Source organism: Olea europaea, chromosome 10, assembly GCF_002742605.1.
Source record: "Olea europaea var. sylvestris chromosome 10, O_europaea_v1, whole genome shotgun sequence".
Lineage (NCBI taxonomy): Eukaryota > Viridiplantae > Streptophyta > Magnoliopsida > Lamiales > Oleaceae > Olea > Olea europaea.
In genome coordinates, this window is record NC_036246.1 from 31,821,433 (window position 1) to 31,837,387 (window position 15,955).

The 15,955-nt window shown below is 35.2% G+C and overlaps 2 protein-coding genes across 2 annotated transcripts; one reads left to right on the forward strand and one right to left on the reverse strand.

Moving 5' to 3' along the window:
* The first annotated feature begins 9,584 nt into the window (after window positions 1–9,584).
* Window positions 9,585–11,195, forward strand: LOC111401854 (photosystem I reaction center subunit III, chloroplastic). Its single transcript, XM_023029796.1, has 3 exons — window positions 9,585–10,041; window positions 10,594–10,917; window positions 11,027–11,195. The coding sequence occupies exons 1-2, from the start codon at window positions 9,674–9,676 to the stop codon at window positions 10,901–10,903; spliced, it is 678 nt and encodes a 225-aa protein (XP_022885564.1). The 5' UTR covers window positions 9,585–9,673; the 3' UTR covers window positions 10,904–10,917; window positions 11,027–11,195.
* A 784-nt stretch (window positions 11,196–11,979) lies between these two features.
* Window positions 11,980–14,432, reverse strand: LOC111401855 (U-box domain-containing protein 30-like). Its single transcript, XM_023029798.1, has one exon. It carries the CDS (start codon window positions 13,809–13,811, stop codon window positions 12,465–12,467), a length of 1,347 nt encoding a protein of 448 aa, XP_022885566.1. The 5' UTR covers window positions 13,812–14,432; the 3' UTR covers window positions 11,980–12,464.
* Window positions 14,433–15,955: the final 1,523 nt, after the last annotated feature.

Genomic DNA, 15,955 nt, shown 5'->3' on the forward strand with positions numbered 1-15,955 from the left:
AACACCACTGTCCCACTGGACATGCCAAATTGTTTCGCACGGTTTAGTCGCTAACAATTGAAAAGGGATCAGATGATTGTATAAGGGACAAACCTCTTGAGGCAAAGTCCCAAAAAGGGGTGTTTTTATTGGAGATGACTTTACAATTGGAAAATAAAAATAGAATGCCTCCAAGGGGCGCAAGCACACGAGTTATTGTAAAAGAAGTGTTTAAATCTAAACTAAGAAAGTTACATATGCTCTGTTTGAGAGTGTTTGATTCGGAGTCTTTTGCTCTATATATTTTCTTCCTTTTATACTCCCTGAATGATCTCTTCATGATCAACCGCTTAAAAATTGCTCGATCGCTCTATAACTGCCCACTTTCCTTATAGTGGCCAACTTGTCATGAAACTGCCTTCTCTAACTGCTGCCATTACTTTTGTCGTTCAACCGTCTTCAATTGAATTCCTTGAATCGTGGAACGTGGTAGGACTACCCAATAACTGCTTTATTAACTGTACTTTTGGGTAACCATAAATCTTATGTTTGCTAAGATGCTGGGCGACTCGAATGTTTGGACGAGAGCAGGGTCACAGCTCTGGGTGACTGCATGACAATTCATTCGCTCAAATTTTGGGTGACTTGCAACCTTGGGCGATGGTATTACCGCGTTCATGGGCTTTCCTATTTGGACCTTTATCCTGCATTGCCTGATTGATTCGTTCTTTAGGCTATTTGATTTTTGGGGATCTTCCAGTTGGGCTATTCGTCTTGGGCTGAACTTTTTTATGTGTCAACAGTTTCACATAATGTCCATCAAGGGAAAAATTGATATATATATATATATATATATATCAATCGGTTTCCTAAAAATCAGTGTCAATTTACCATCAAATGCCAGACTCTGTATCATAACAAATACACCTTCCAAAAATTAGAATCATAGCTCAGACGAGGAAGACATAGATCTGAACCAACTCCTACAATTCATCTCTCAGACGTCGAATAAAAGACACAGATTTGAACCAATTGGTCTGTAATTGCCAAAAATCTCAAAGGTGAAAATAATCGTGTCGTCATAGTATATCCGAGTCAGGGAACCATTTGTGAACGCACATCACAATTCATCAATCCTAATTGAAATCTTAGATTCGATATTTGTCGGGTATGTAATTCTAATTCAAATATATAATTGTTTGTCTACTAATTTGCGGATCCTCTCAGTGCGTGAATTGTCAACAATTATGAAATGATTTCACGACTGCAAATGAATAATGGATCAATTTATTTTGATGTATTTTCAACGCATGGAATATAACACTTTCCAATAAAATCTATGAATAATAAATGAATGCAAATGTACGTGACCTTGTATCGTTATCTAATTTCATTCCATGAACTGTGTGAATTGAAAGTAAACGGAGTGAAATGCAATTATATGTGATCTCGTTGAACTGAACTATGTGACTTGGCTGTGGACATATTGGAGTGTTTATGAATGTGATGTCATATAGAGATTTACGTTACTTTCGTACATCATGGGACTTGTAATTGAACACAATGGGTATGTGACTTGAGTAGACTCCATGTAACTGGATACTGTTTGTTGTTACCTGATATTGGATGTGTGACATACAACTTGTGACTTCTAAACTGTGGCCTATGTAACACCATTGCGAAACCATGTAGTTGAATATGTGGTTTGTTAGAATATACATTTTCAATTTTAGTCAATTTATTGATTCATAGCTTGGTAATGAACTGTATCGTCATTATATTGATCATTCTATGTTTCCTTCTATGGGTAATTTAATTTGTTGCAATGTGGTTCATTCTATAGTGATTGTGGATTAGAAAATATGATTCATGTTTGCACTTAGGGGGTTTCTTTAAAGTACAGACGGACATCTATCGAGAAAATCAAGCATTCTTGACTGATAGTTACTGAATTTCTCGATAGCTTGAATGGATTACTCGATAGTTATAATAAGATGAAAATGTATTTAAGTTGCTTCAATGTGTGTCATACGAATGCATTACATTTTAATCATCCTCTAATGTTGGAATTTTGTTCATATTAATGAAATTGTAGATAGATTTCGAACTCCCCACACTAAAAGTGGCCAGAAGAGATGGAAGAATAGTATGCAATAGGACTTCATTGACTTGGACAACTATGTGTTGCTTTTAACCTTATAATTTGTCGTATTATTTTGAAATTATATCATTATGTGTACGTTGAACAACTTATTTTTATGTTTATTTAGTTCATGTTCATGTGTGAGAAATATTTTTTAATGTGTGGCGGGTTGAACTATAAAGATATCATTTGCAAGGAATTGTTTGTAAATGTTAGATGATCAACGATACTACCGATAAATTTCTTTTTCCCAACTTGGATGGCGTTTCTACCCAATCATCTCACTCCTATAATGATAAGTTGATTTTTAATGTTCTATCACCCACGGTCGTTGTCATAAGTTCAGACAATGATGAGGAAGTCAATAGGGGCGAAACTTCAAACGTCGACGACGTTTAACATAAGCGAATAATGCTTCATGATATGGGCTATATTTAAATTCTCTACTTTTATCGAAGGTTACTTGTTAATGTATAATTATAATATTGTGTGTCCGATCAATCATTATGCCCGAATATTTTGTCTAGTCTACTACTTAACGGTTTACAGAGTGAAATCTTATGTTTTATAAGAAGTAGAATGTTTTTTGTATGCGAATAAAAGCTACAATGTAATAATACGAAAATGATAGTAAAACACAAACAACTAACATCATCATTATCATGTACAAAATGCAACTTCAAGCCTTAAATAGCATTCAACTTTACGTATTTGGTGTTGGAACATGGCTTGACCATGTGGCTTGATTGTGCCCAACTCATTCCCATGCAACGCGATGAATCTCTGAGAATTACTCATTTCTTAAAAAATTGAGATATCAATGATAAACTTTCGGCATAGTTCATATATCGAACTATAATATTATGCAAGTGATATCTATAAATAAATTATACTAAATAGTAGAAAGCCGATGAGACTTGGACAGTTCAAATGTCTTTATCGACATTTACTAAGTGTCGAATTTGACATTTTAACTGTTAATCTTCACATTCTAGTTCGACAGTTGAACTGTTGGTATTTTTAGTTTGCACATTATGAAAAGATTATAAAATAATTTTTATTATTTAATTTTTGATTAACAATTCTCTTAGCCATTTTATGTTAGCTATATTCATAGGACTTTCTTACATGTGTCAACCATCAAATCATGACATTAATTTGAATTACATGTATGCATTAATAAGCAATAAATGCACCCAAAAAGTATTTAGGATGTTTGGGACATTTTGCACCAAAAAAAAGAGAGCACCTTATGTAAAAGTGACTAATTTTTTTGCAATTTATAATTTAGGAACATCTATGCAAAATCCCCTTTTTTTATATCATGTGTTTTCCTTAGAATTTTGTTCCCCCACACACTTGGTATAAGCATCATGATGTCGCACATTGATCTAAACGGTTTATACAATGTAACAATATAATAAGAATAATTTCACATACTAGGCTAGGGTAGTACCAACAGTCTCAAGTAGGTGAAGATTATTTTGCATTGTTTTATTTATTATTTTAGGAATAAGCCCCAGTTGGAATTTGGTTTAAAGAGAAAAAAATTTGGTTAAGTGTGAAATCATGAAAAATGTAAAAGCGATTTTCATCTCAGTTTCGACCAAATATTCGAACATGATCCAATGGTCAAATTATGAAAATAAATAGATTGACTTGATCTACTCTTCGAGTAGATAATCGTGGCATATTTGAAATCTAAAAATCGATTTCGGATGAATGAGAAATTATGGTCCAAAGTGAGAAGAAAAAATCGAATTTTCAACACCTAAGACTAACACTCAAGCGACAGCACAGCACCACGCAAGCGACATACTCTATTTTTGGTGCTCGTGCGATGCACGTGCATAGGCGAGCGATAGCAAAGCTACGACCCTTGGTAAATATTGTAAGTTTTGGACCATGACTCTCCGTTCACAATCCCTTCTCTGATAAATAAGACTCGTTGAACGTCCTTTACTTCATCCCAATCAAACGCAATTATAGGGGGGTGTTTGAGCCACATTATTTTGGTAATAATGCATTCTTGAATAGTATATTGATGAGAAATGTGTGGTTAAAAAAAAAAGTTTTTGATCTGCGTGTATTATTATTTTATTGAAGAATGTGTGGTTGAAATGATGTCAAATCACTATTTAAAAATATTTTTTTTTTGGAATAATGTGGCTCAAACACCTTAATAGTATAATATAAAAATCATATTTCCTTAGCCGAAATTTTGCACAAAAAGTCTATTTTTCATTTCAATTGAAAGGAGTACAAAAACAATCTCTCTCTCTCTCTCTCATTGTGTTTTTTTTTTTTTTTTTTTTTTGGAGTGCTACAAACACAAGAAGTTAGTCAACTAGTCATTGTATTTTGGGAGTTGATTGCCATCATCCTAGGCACCGTTGTGATGCAAATTCGACTTAAGGACAAAGAGTTCAACTCTTACCTCGACTTTATATCTAATTTCATTGGTGTTTTAACTTCCATTTTTCATTGGTGTGTTATTGAATTCCTTGCCATTAGCCTTTCTAATTTTGGTAAGGTTGGTAAGTTCAATTTATTAAAGAAATCACTCAAATCCATTTTACAAACAACATACCCTTGTATAGGGGACACAGTCAGGGACAATATATAAGAGCTGAAAGTGGAAACCCCTTATTAGCAGTTTTTTATTTTTTCAACTGTGAATGAAAATTTGTCAAGTGTGTATCTGTAAAAAACCTTGGCAATGTAGGACAATTGATTATTTTATAATATGTTAATCTAGTTTTAAGATATGACAACTTATTCATTGTGCGATGCCTTACAATTGTCCTTCCACGGTTTATGGATGTTTCAACTTTAACTTCTATAGTATTCCCCCCCCCCCCAATCATGCTACATTACCCACCTTATTAATGGATAGGTTGACATAATATCACATGAAATTCTATCATTTGACTGTTTTAAACACAATCATCATTTTCATCCAATCATTTCAGTTATTGATCATATGCGAATCTTCCATTGGAGGCCACGTGGAGGCGCCACACTCACACACGTGGCAATCAATCCAATAATAAAGAAGAATGCAAGAATTGCCTTCTGGCCAAGGCACTATTCCATCAAAGCTCCAATACCGAAGTGCTCTCATCCCTTGAGCCAAATTCCTTCATGTCCGAGGCTCCTTCCTGTCTTTCACGATCGAAGTGATTGTATTCTTTGGAACAGGTCCGATGAATGTATATTTAGAAATGACTGATATGACATTTGCATTAATAAATGTCAGACATGTCATCAATATAATTAATGTGAGAGAGAGTGATGGGACATTTCGATCAATTAGATGGAGCCACGTGGATTTAATCCAACGATGGCCAGTTCGATTGAGACACTAAATAACAACTCTTGTAACATTGGAGAGGATGGAAAAAATAGAAATACAATCTTCATATATTTGTTATGATATATCTCCTCTATCATTGTTATTCTACTCAAGAGTAATTTTACGAAAGTTAGGGGGGAATTGTGCACACAGTTTCTGTAAGTATTATGCCCTAGGTCCAATCAATTTTGGACATAAATACTTTTATATATAATTAATACAATTAAATGGCTGATCTATTATTTAATTAATAGATAATTAGATAAATAATAGAGTCTGTAGATTCAAATATTTGTAATTTGTTAATCACAAGGAGTTGTGATTGTGAGATACAAATTACATCTGATTGAATCTTAAATCATCCGTGGTCATAAGTAATAACGAGATACGGATATCGTTATTACGGATAGACCATCACTTGTGACATTTCTTACTTGTGAAGTAAGTAGCTGATCTCACAAGTTAAAGTGTGGTGACACTTAAATGAATACGTGGATTTTTTGTTATAGAACAAAACATTGGAGACCCGTCGAGAGATTTCACATGGATAACTATCTGAGTGTCAGTGGTTAATCTCTAACGTTCGGTAGTGGAATTGGTCCTTTGACTTGAGGTCGTCATAGTACCTTATATGAGGACAGTCATACTTTGGCGGTGTTGGATGTTGCTCTGAAAAGGGCCGCTAATACGATATCGTTCGGGTATGTCAAGAATCGTATGAAGGTTGTGATTGATCAATAAAGGATTCGTCACTCTTAGATAGCAGGAGATTATGATCTGCGTTTCATTCAATTAAGTCGACGATGAAATCCTTGGCCAAGGTGTACTCATAAGTCGAAAAAGAGTTTTCGACTTATATTGACTTAATAGTGGAGTGAAAGATATGATCGATGATCGAGATTGACACAATTCCATATCTCGTAATTGATCGGATTATATTGACGAAGGGATTATAGTTTCACGGTAAACGAACGAATTTGATTTTGTCATACCATGTGACATTTCCCGTCACATGTATTGCCCTGACACATTGCTAGATGTCAATCAGGGACGGCGAATGTGAATTGACGATAAATTAAAAGGGTGTTTTAATTTATCAATTTTGATTAGATCAAAATAATATTTCACGTCGTTAGGCATCGTGGTCGGGAACCTAATGGGTCACACACAAAAGAGAATTGGAAGATTGCAAATTGCCAATTGGTTAATTTAACAATCGTTGGATAAATTAATTAATTGGATTTGTTATTTATATTTTCGAATTAATTAATTGGATTAATTAATTCACGGATCGGGTTTAATTAATTGGATTAATTAATTATTGGACCGGACCGGGCCGAGCCGAGCCGAGCCTGTTTGGGTTTATATAAATACATAACTAGGGTTTGAGGTCCATAAAGTTTTCATTATTCTTGCTGGCACAAGAGAAAACCCTAGAAGCTGCAATCATATTCTATGTGTGGATCACCGTTGGAGGCTGGACAATTGGACAGCTGTGGTGGCAAATCAAGGTTGATGGAACTGAAAGAAAAGCAAAGAAGTTTGCAGATTTGGAAAATGTACAATCTTATCACAATTTCTATCTAAACACAAAGGCGATTTTTGGTGGAAATCGAAAATTATTTTAAATTCCGCTGTGCATGTATAAGTAGATTTCCAACAGTTTCTATGTTTTCATTTTCGATATTATCGTGGGTGCCCAAATTACTACGACTTGTACCTGGAGCGTTACACATGTTTGTACTATTTCGATAAAGCCTCCAGTCCAAAGCTGCCGCAATTGGCGATGTGGACACAAACGGGCCCCGACATCTGTTGTCCCATTTTTTGGGGTCAATAATTTCTATCCACCAGCACAGTTGTCAAGGAGGATGTCAAAAATCCCCTGATAAAGTGGAATAATTGTTATTATTTTTTGAATATTTTTTTGAAGCAAGTTCGTCAACAAATACAGCTTATCAATTCAAAATATTGTTGTTGATAAGTTAACTTACGTATCAAAAAATTTAATGGAACTTTGTTTGGCGAACTAGATCCCGAGATTGGTCGAAAATATTATCTTCATTCATTTTATATTGGGCAGAATAAAAATTAATTTACGCTGTGTTTTATTTGACGTGCTCAATAATGGAGATTGAAGATAATAACAAGCTGTTAATTTTAGTTGCCAACCTTTTCTTTTAATTACAAATTTAGCATTCAATTTTCAATTTCTTGTAATGTTACTCACTTTTCTCCAATTTATCGATACAAACTAAATGAACGAGCATGTGGATGAGGATGACAATATTACTACCTAGTCATTAACGGAGGCAAGTTGGCCTCTGGTAAATGATGACATATTATGTAATTTTTAACATTTTTCTTAGAAGAGAGCAGAATCACATTTCATAAATGATGGCAATTCATCTGTTGATATTTTCATATTTAAGAATGTACAACGACATCAATGGAATCAGTAAAATCATGCTAAATGGGAAAAGTTGCGAATTCCATGTTGAATAATTGATGATAGCGTTGGAATGTGGAAGCGGAATTATTTAGAATTTAAAATTTTCTTTAATTCAATAAACAAGATTGTTTAGATGTTCACGTGTATGTTATAACAAGAATAAAAAGATTCAATAAATTCGATGATCAATTTTTGAATTAATTTTGAATCACGAACTTCTAACTTTTTAATTCCAAGAACTTGATGCTTCAAATCTCAAGTCTTTTATGGTATTCTCCAATGTCGAGACTACACCGGTGGATGGACACCTTCTTTTAATTAAATCTTTTGATCTAAACAATTGATAAAAGCAAGAAAAATAATTTATTTTTTTTTGTCTCTTTCCTCTTTCCTAATTTAGACACTATGGAATTATGTATTATGATTCTTGTACAATCCCACACAATGTCTAGTTTCTGTTATGAAAAGAGAAGAAAATAGGGAGAAGTCAATAGACTTGTGTATTTTATTAAGAATCAAAGCCCTTTATTTATAGGGTAGAATTAGGGATACAATAGTAATTATTTTTAGGGCTGCAGATGTGTAATTGTCATTCACTTCTAAACCCTAATAATATTTCCTTTTACAACACCCCCTCTTGAATGACACATTACAAATTATCTGCTTCATTAAAACTTTGTTTGATAAAAACCCAATGGGAAAAAAATCAAACGAAGGAAAAAGAGTACATTTATTTTGGAATACTAAAAATAAATGCTGACTCATTAAAACCTTGCTAGAAAAATCCAGTGGGACAAAACCTAAGATAAGTAAAAAAGTCAACTAGAAAAGATAAGAGTTAAAAAACATGTTTTCTAGTTGGAAATAATGTTTATCTTATTTTTTCCTTCCGAATTGATTTTGGCATTATTCCCTTCCATTTCAAAACAACTCGACCTGAATTGTCATCAAGATACAAAAGCTTATCAAAGGAAAACTCATTATTTGAATTTGTAATGGTCGGAAAATCTTCCCTTCCACTTAGAAGCTTTATGTGTCCTCCTTGTAATTTTTTATCCTTCCACTTCTAAGTATTCTCTCTACCCTTATGTATGTCATCCACATTAATTTGCAGTACTCTCACCTTCTGTTCCACCACAAAGGGGTCTTTTTTTTTTTTGCTTCGGGAATACGATTTGTCCAGTCGAACATGACACCATCCAACTGAACAAGATCATAAATAATTTCTTATTTGTGTTACGAACTAGACACTTTTATTTTATAGACATTTATGTTCTGCGTCAGTTTATCATTTCAATTTAGCTCAAATTGAAATCTACAAATTATCTCGAATTTGCAAGAGTGTGTAAAGATTACTCAATAAACTTTTATTTATATATAATCATCCATATGCAAAGAAAGGATAAGAAATAAAATCGATCAATAAGATTATTATTTTTTTATATTTTCTTCCATATATTTTAATTATCTTTACAACGTGGATGCAACACGACCCGTGCATATATCTGATATCCTCTGTTTGTGGTTCCTTCCAGGATAGACTGAATCTTAAACAAAACTGTGAACCAACCACAACCATCCACCTCATCATTTGCCACACCTTATCCTCTCTCACATCCACTACTCCCATAATCTAAAAATCATCGCTCCACACTTCTCCATTCAAACCCCCTCCTCCTCCTCCTCCTCTTCTTCTTCTCATCAATTCCAATCTTTATCAACTGAAAAAATAAAAAACTAAATTATGTCACTCACAATTCCTTCAAACCTTTTTAAGCCCATTTCTTTACCGAAACTGGGCACAAAACAAAGGGCTGCAGCCATTATTTGTCAAGCTAATTCTCCTAACCAGATCACATCATCTGGTTCAAGTTCAGAGCAATCGCTTAAGGCATTTTCTGCTGCAATTGCGCTATCCTCGATTCTGTTATCTGCACCAGTGCTTCCAGCATCAGCTGACATAGCAGGATTGACGCCATGCAAGGAGTCGAAGCAGTTTGCCAAGCGTGAGAAACAGGAGCTAAAGAAGCTCGAGTCTTCCTTGAAGCTTTATGCTCCTGACAGTGCTCCTGCTCTTGCCATCAAGGCCACTATGGAGAAGACAAAGCGCAGGTAATGGAGCTTTTCAACCATTCCTTCAATTATTTGTTGTGGGTGGGTCAACTAAATATATTCAAGATTTTCTTGGAGTAACTATTTGATCTTGATGCGAGAAAATTTTGGGCTTTTGATGCAATCGGTGCTAAATATAATGGCTAAACAAAAGAATTCTCGATGTTGACTCGATAATTGGTGTGCTAATACAATCGATCACTTACTATTATGCGCTTGGGCAAGTTTAAATGATGAATTATAAGTAGACTGTCATGCGGGCGAAATCATTACTAAGAATGATGGAGCGCTGCATTAAGATGTTAACTGAGACAAATTTTCTTATGCTCATGCTGTTGAAGCATCTGTATGATTATTATAGTGTAAAAAAATTATCTTCAAATGCGGTATTTCTTTGCTTAATTTGTCATCTTGAAGAGACAGAAACCTCTGTACTGGTAATTTGCGATAAAATTCATTTTAATCATTAACTTGATGTTTCCATACAGTGCCTATTCGTCAAATTCCTTAACCCTACAATGAGTTGAATCCCAAGTTTGTGATTATAATCAGGTTTGAGAACTATGGCAAGCAAGGCCTGCTGTGTGGATCAGATGGTTTGCCTCACTTGATCGTGAGCGGGGACCAGAGGCACTGGGGTGAATTCATAACTCCAGGGATTCTGTTCTTATACATTGCCGGATGGATTGGGTGGGTTGGTAGAAGCTACTTGATTGCTATCAGGGATGACAAGAAACCGACCCAGAAGGAGATCATCATCGATGTTCCATTGGCCAACAGGCTTATCTGGAGAGGCTTCATCTGGCCTGTGGCTGCCTACAGAGAGTACTTGAATGGGGAACTCATCGACCCAAATGTCTAATTATAAATTTTCAGGTAAACTAAAGTAGGAATATTGATAATGCATATGATTATTATAGTACTGGTTTCAAATAAATTTGAAAAGTTATTTGCAAAGTTGTAAATTTGGCCCCTTGCATTGCAGGAATCAGACTGGAAGGACAGAAGGAGATGGGACAAAGGGCTTTAGTTTGGGCAATCTTATGGAGAAGAGAAATGGACAAATTCTTGTATCTAATATCTGTGTACTTTTTCTACTTGTATGAATGTTTTTATTTGAATCTGGAAACCAATGAGAAGCCCTTTCATGTTTATTGTTTGTTATTTCGCACTAGTAGCATTTCTATAAATGGAGTGTGAATGATCTAGATACAAAGAAGAAAAAATTTGGATAGATGATTGACAAAATTAAAATTTTTTATTCAACATGGCCCATTTTCCAGCAAACATTAATGGTCTTATTCAAGAAATTCAAATTTTAGTACTAAAAGAAATCTCTAAACTACCATATAAATCCTAATGTAAAGTAAATAGAAAACCTTCCCATGAGTAAAACAAACTCAAATCTCATAACATAATCATTCCTCATTCATACCCTCGTATTAAATCGAAAACAGTTTATTATACCGGGAGTGTTTTTTTCTGTAATTGAAGCTTGAAAATGAAACAATGGCAAGAACAAGAATACAACTACGTATTCAATATAAATTGAATCAAATATAATTAAAAAGCAGGATGCTTATCTTTCAAAATCATCAAGGTCCAAGAAAAAGTTTTACCATTCGTACCTTGCTTGTTGATAGAGCATGCAGATAGCAAAGGAAATTCAAATTATACAACACATGACCAAAAGAAATCAGAAGTTGCACATACTGCATAGAAACCAGTGAGCCACAATGGTGAAAATTGCAACGTACATCTTTTCGTTAAATATAATGTTGCAGAATGGTAACAGATTTACTATAAATAAATAGACAAATTACTTTGACAGATAATTTTCTCGTGTGCATCTACAAAAGCATTATTTTGCACTGAAGTATTCCAAAAATAGCATCAGCAGCTCACTTGGAGAGATTCATGCGTAGGAACAAATAAATATACCGAAAATGGAGTTTTGCGAAGTAATATCACAACGAACACAAATCTGTGATTGCCTGTACATATTGAATGGATATCTGTTTCTTCACTACATTCTACACACTGTAAGGCCACTACAAAACTTCTACAAAGTTGTCAAGGAAAATTGGAGGATCTTGAATCCCTAAGAATCAGAGAATTACACGAGATTCATGGAGCAAAACAACTGCCAACCAATTACATTGCTATTTTAAGCTCCAATACATACAATTAATTTGCACAGTTTCTTTATACCTTTACAAATGAAATCTTTTTGGGAATGAGGTCGTTAAAACCATCTCCTATTTCAAGTGCTTATTGGAGAACTTCAGCTCAATGCATGCTTACATACAATACAGATCTCCATGTATGTTGAATCAATAGCTAGAAGTAATCGATAGGTTTGCACCTCCACATCAAATTTGTGTTGAACCCTCAAAGTGCACGAGAGAGCCATGATTCTGTTTTCATTGCATCGTTCTGGTCAGTTTACATTTTGAAATGAAGATGGTATCTGAATAATTCAGACTACATAGCTTCAGAAGCTCGGCAGCCTGCTGCTTCAGAACAGGGCTGCAATCACTCTGGATGACAAGAAGGAGCTTCGCTGCAAGACCCCTGTCAACAGCTATCAACGAGCATTCCTCAGGAGAGAGTTTGCATATAGACAACAAGATTGAAAGTGCATATTTTGTACAGCTTTCTGAAATTCTCATAAGTAGCTTGACCATACTAGGTATAGTGTTTGAACAATCCTTCAAAGCTTGTCTCCCTTCAGGTACAGAGGATAAGACATCCAAAATGAAAAGGGCAATTTCCAAACATTCTGGATTTAATCCAGATAACAATTCCACCAACTGAGGAATAGCACCAACACTCACAATCAAACTTCGAACTTGCTTATGTATGCAAATCGATTTGAGAAGACCAAGCCCGGGCAAATGTCCATTAGGGTGTCTCTTATCCCTCACCAGCCTCATTAAAGCAACCAACAAGCAATGGCTTGAGACAATTTCTGATCGGAAATCTTTCTCCTCCATCAACATTTTGATCAACTGAATGCAATTGACTTTTGTTTCAATGGATCCTTCATTCAATATATCGATAATTGATGATACCTTTGCAGGTTGCATCAAATTCATTTTCGATTCAGAATTTAGAGATAAATTCACAATAATGGCTATAACCTCTGAACCTACAGCATAGGAAGTAAAAGGACCAAGCAAAGACAAAAGAAGAGCCACCCCACCTTTATCAACCACAGCCTTCCTAGCAGTCGAATGAGCAGCCACAACTTGTTGCAGCTCCTTAAGGGCTTGAATTCTAGCCTGCCCCTTTACCTTCTTCAGGGTATCGATAAGCTCCGATACCCTTCCCTGTGCATCTTCGGATCTCTTCTTTATTTGCACATACTTCTGCGAAAACCAAGTATAGATTAAATGGTAAAGGGTCCTGTTTGGCGTGACACTATCATCCCAAAGTTCTTGCATAGTAGTAGGGCAAGTATAGTGCCCCAAACTAAACCATTTGAGAATGTTGGACCTCTCGTAGGTTTGGCCGGTGCAAAGGGTAACCGGGTCTTGCATTGTCTCGAGAGAAATGGGGCAAATGAAAACTGACGGTACTTCAGACAAATTTAGCTCTTCAATCATTTTCTTTAGATCCAACTTCTCTCCAACCCCACCTCCAAAACCCCCAACTCCACCTCCGCCCAAGACTCCATCTTTCACTGCAGTTTCTAGATCTAGAACGTGCCCATCACCCCCACTGCCGAATCCAATCCCATCCCTCTTTGAAGGCTGAAACATAGGCATCTTCGCAAACCCACAAACAGTTCGAAGCTATCCAATTATTGAAATACTTTGCAAAATCTCCACAATCTACAGACTTTGAAGAAAGCGCATTACAATCCACGGCTGCCGCACACGAGGTGTGAAAAAGTACAAAGAAAGAAGGAAAACTAAACTCCTCTATATCGCTTTCCAATGACAACGAGAAGCAACAATTCTTTCTTTCAAAGGGTACATCTTTAATTTTCTCTCTCTTTTCACTTTATCCTATTTTTCTCTTTTTTGTGGTCAAAAGACCCATGTCATCATCATAACACGTAATAGAGCATTCAAAATCAACTCTCTTATCCAAAAATCAAATCTTTCTTCTCATTCAAGCCTCAAAAGGAGTTCAACCATAGAAAAGATTACACAAAATGTAAATCTAGACTAACCCAAGATCCACCCAAAAAAGAAAGAAGCAAGTTTAAGCAAAGATACTAGAAAAAAAGAAGAAAACAATTGGACCCAGATCAAAAGAACCTGTGAAAAAACAAATTGGAGAGTAGAGAGAAAGGGCATCTCCAGCTGAGACTCCTAAGCAGCTCAAACCTTCTATGCACCCTTTTTTTTACTCAGAGCTGTGGCTGTTGAAAGAAAATAATATCCTAATTTCTATATATATATTTATACACACACACATACACACAACTCACGTATATATAAGTTCTCGAAATAAGCCAAAAAAAAAAAAAAAAAAAAGAGGGGCGGAGGTTGTGGTGGGACCCACCAAAGGTGAATTCAGAAATTTTATAGTGAAAAGGTCCTGCCAACAAGGAAGTTTGACCATGGTGACAGTTTTGCTTTGACTGTACCCATCTCGACCTTTACCCGTGTGCCTCGATTGGACTGCTTTTCCATTTGCTCCCAATTACTGCCACGTTTCGTTATGTATAAAATTTTCTCTTTATTATTACTCTCTCATCTCTCTCTTCGTAATGTTCATAAGTAACCCCTATTTGGAACAGGTTAAATCCTTCCAAACAAGGGCTAAACAAATTGTTGAAATGTTCGTTGTGCATGTGACATTGATATCTACTGAATCGATAATTGGGTTCATAACTGGTATATAAGTGTGTTTACAATGCATTTTATGTACAAAAAATTATAGCAAAGGTCCCCAAACCTTTTATTCTACTGCAGATTATACCATAACTTTTCATTTTTGCTGTTGTAGTCCCAAAACTTTATATTTGATTGCAACCGTAATAAAAAATCACTGATTCCGTCCATAATGCCTTTTAGTCAACAGTAACATTGCAATTTCATCTCAAAAGGACAATTTAAAATATGGGACAAAATGGTATATTTATAAATTTCATAATAAAAAATTAAAATCATTCGATAAAAAAAGTATTGTTCATCTTCCCCAACCTCCACAACCCTACCCCCTTCCTTTAACTCAAGCTAAATCAAAATGCCACCCCACCATCACCATCGCCATGCTCATCATCAAAATCGCCATCTGTTACTCAATCTCCGTAAACACAAATTTGCAAGTTAAATTGCGGCCGAACTCACATGGAATTCCTTCTGCTCAGAAGCATTAGCATTTAATGATTTATTACTAGGTCCAAGAGTTTGAGATTGTACAACTACCGTATCAACTTGAACACAAGATTCTTCAAGCTCCATCTTGTATCCTCGCCCAGTTATACTACTCGATGAATCAAGATTATGAGAAGTCTTTTTTTAATCGCTCACACTTCCACGAGAAATTGATGTTGACAATGTAAACCCGTTTGAAGATTCATTCTCAATACCATGAGCAAGTTCTTGTTGGACTCCAAATGCATTTGTTCCGATAGTGGGTAAACAATTTTGACAATGGCAATGATGATAGGGGGATAGGGTTTTGATTTAGTTTGGGTTGAGGCATAGTTATAAAACGGGTCGGAAACTCGGCCCGAGTATAATAATTTGATTGAAATGCAAGTGATTTGGTCAAAGCTGATTTTGATCGAGTTAATCGACGGTTTTTATATTAAACTGTCATCCCGATTGATCGATTTAACTGATTTTCAAAACTATCCTCAAGATTTTTGAAATCAAAACTTGAACCTAGGGACTCAAGGTTAGATGAAGACCACCTAGCCATTGGTACATAATAGATTAGGTTTATTTTTGTG

What these genes read in the sequence shown, in the direction of transcription:
- LOC111401855 (XM_023029798.1), bottom strand. Translation starts at nt 13,811, where the DNA reads ATGCCTATGTTTCAGCCTTCAAAGAGGGATGGGATTGGATTCGGCAGT.
- LOC111401854 (XM_023029796.1), top strand. Translation starts at nt 9,674, where the DNA reads ATGTCACTCACAATTCCTTCAAACCTTTTTAAGCCCATTTCTTTACCG. An exon ending in ATGGAGAAGACAAAGCGCAG is followed by an intron (nt 10,042 to 10,593) that starts GTAATGGAGCTT and finishes GATTATAATCAG; the next exon opens with GTTTGAGAACTATGGCAAGC.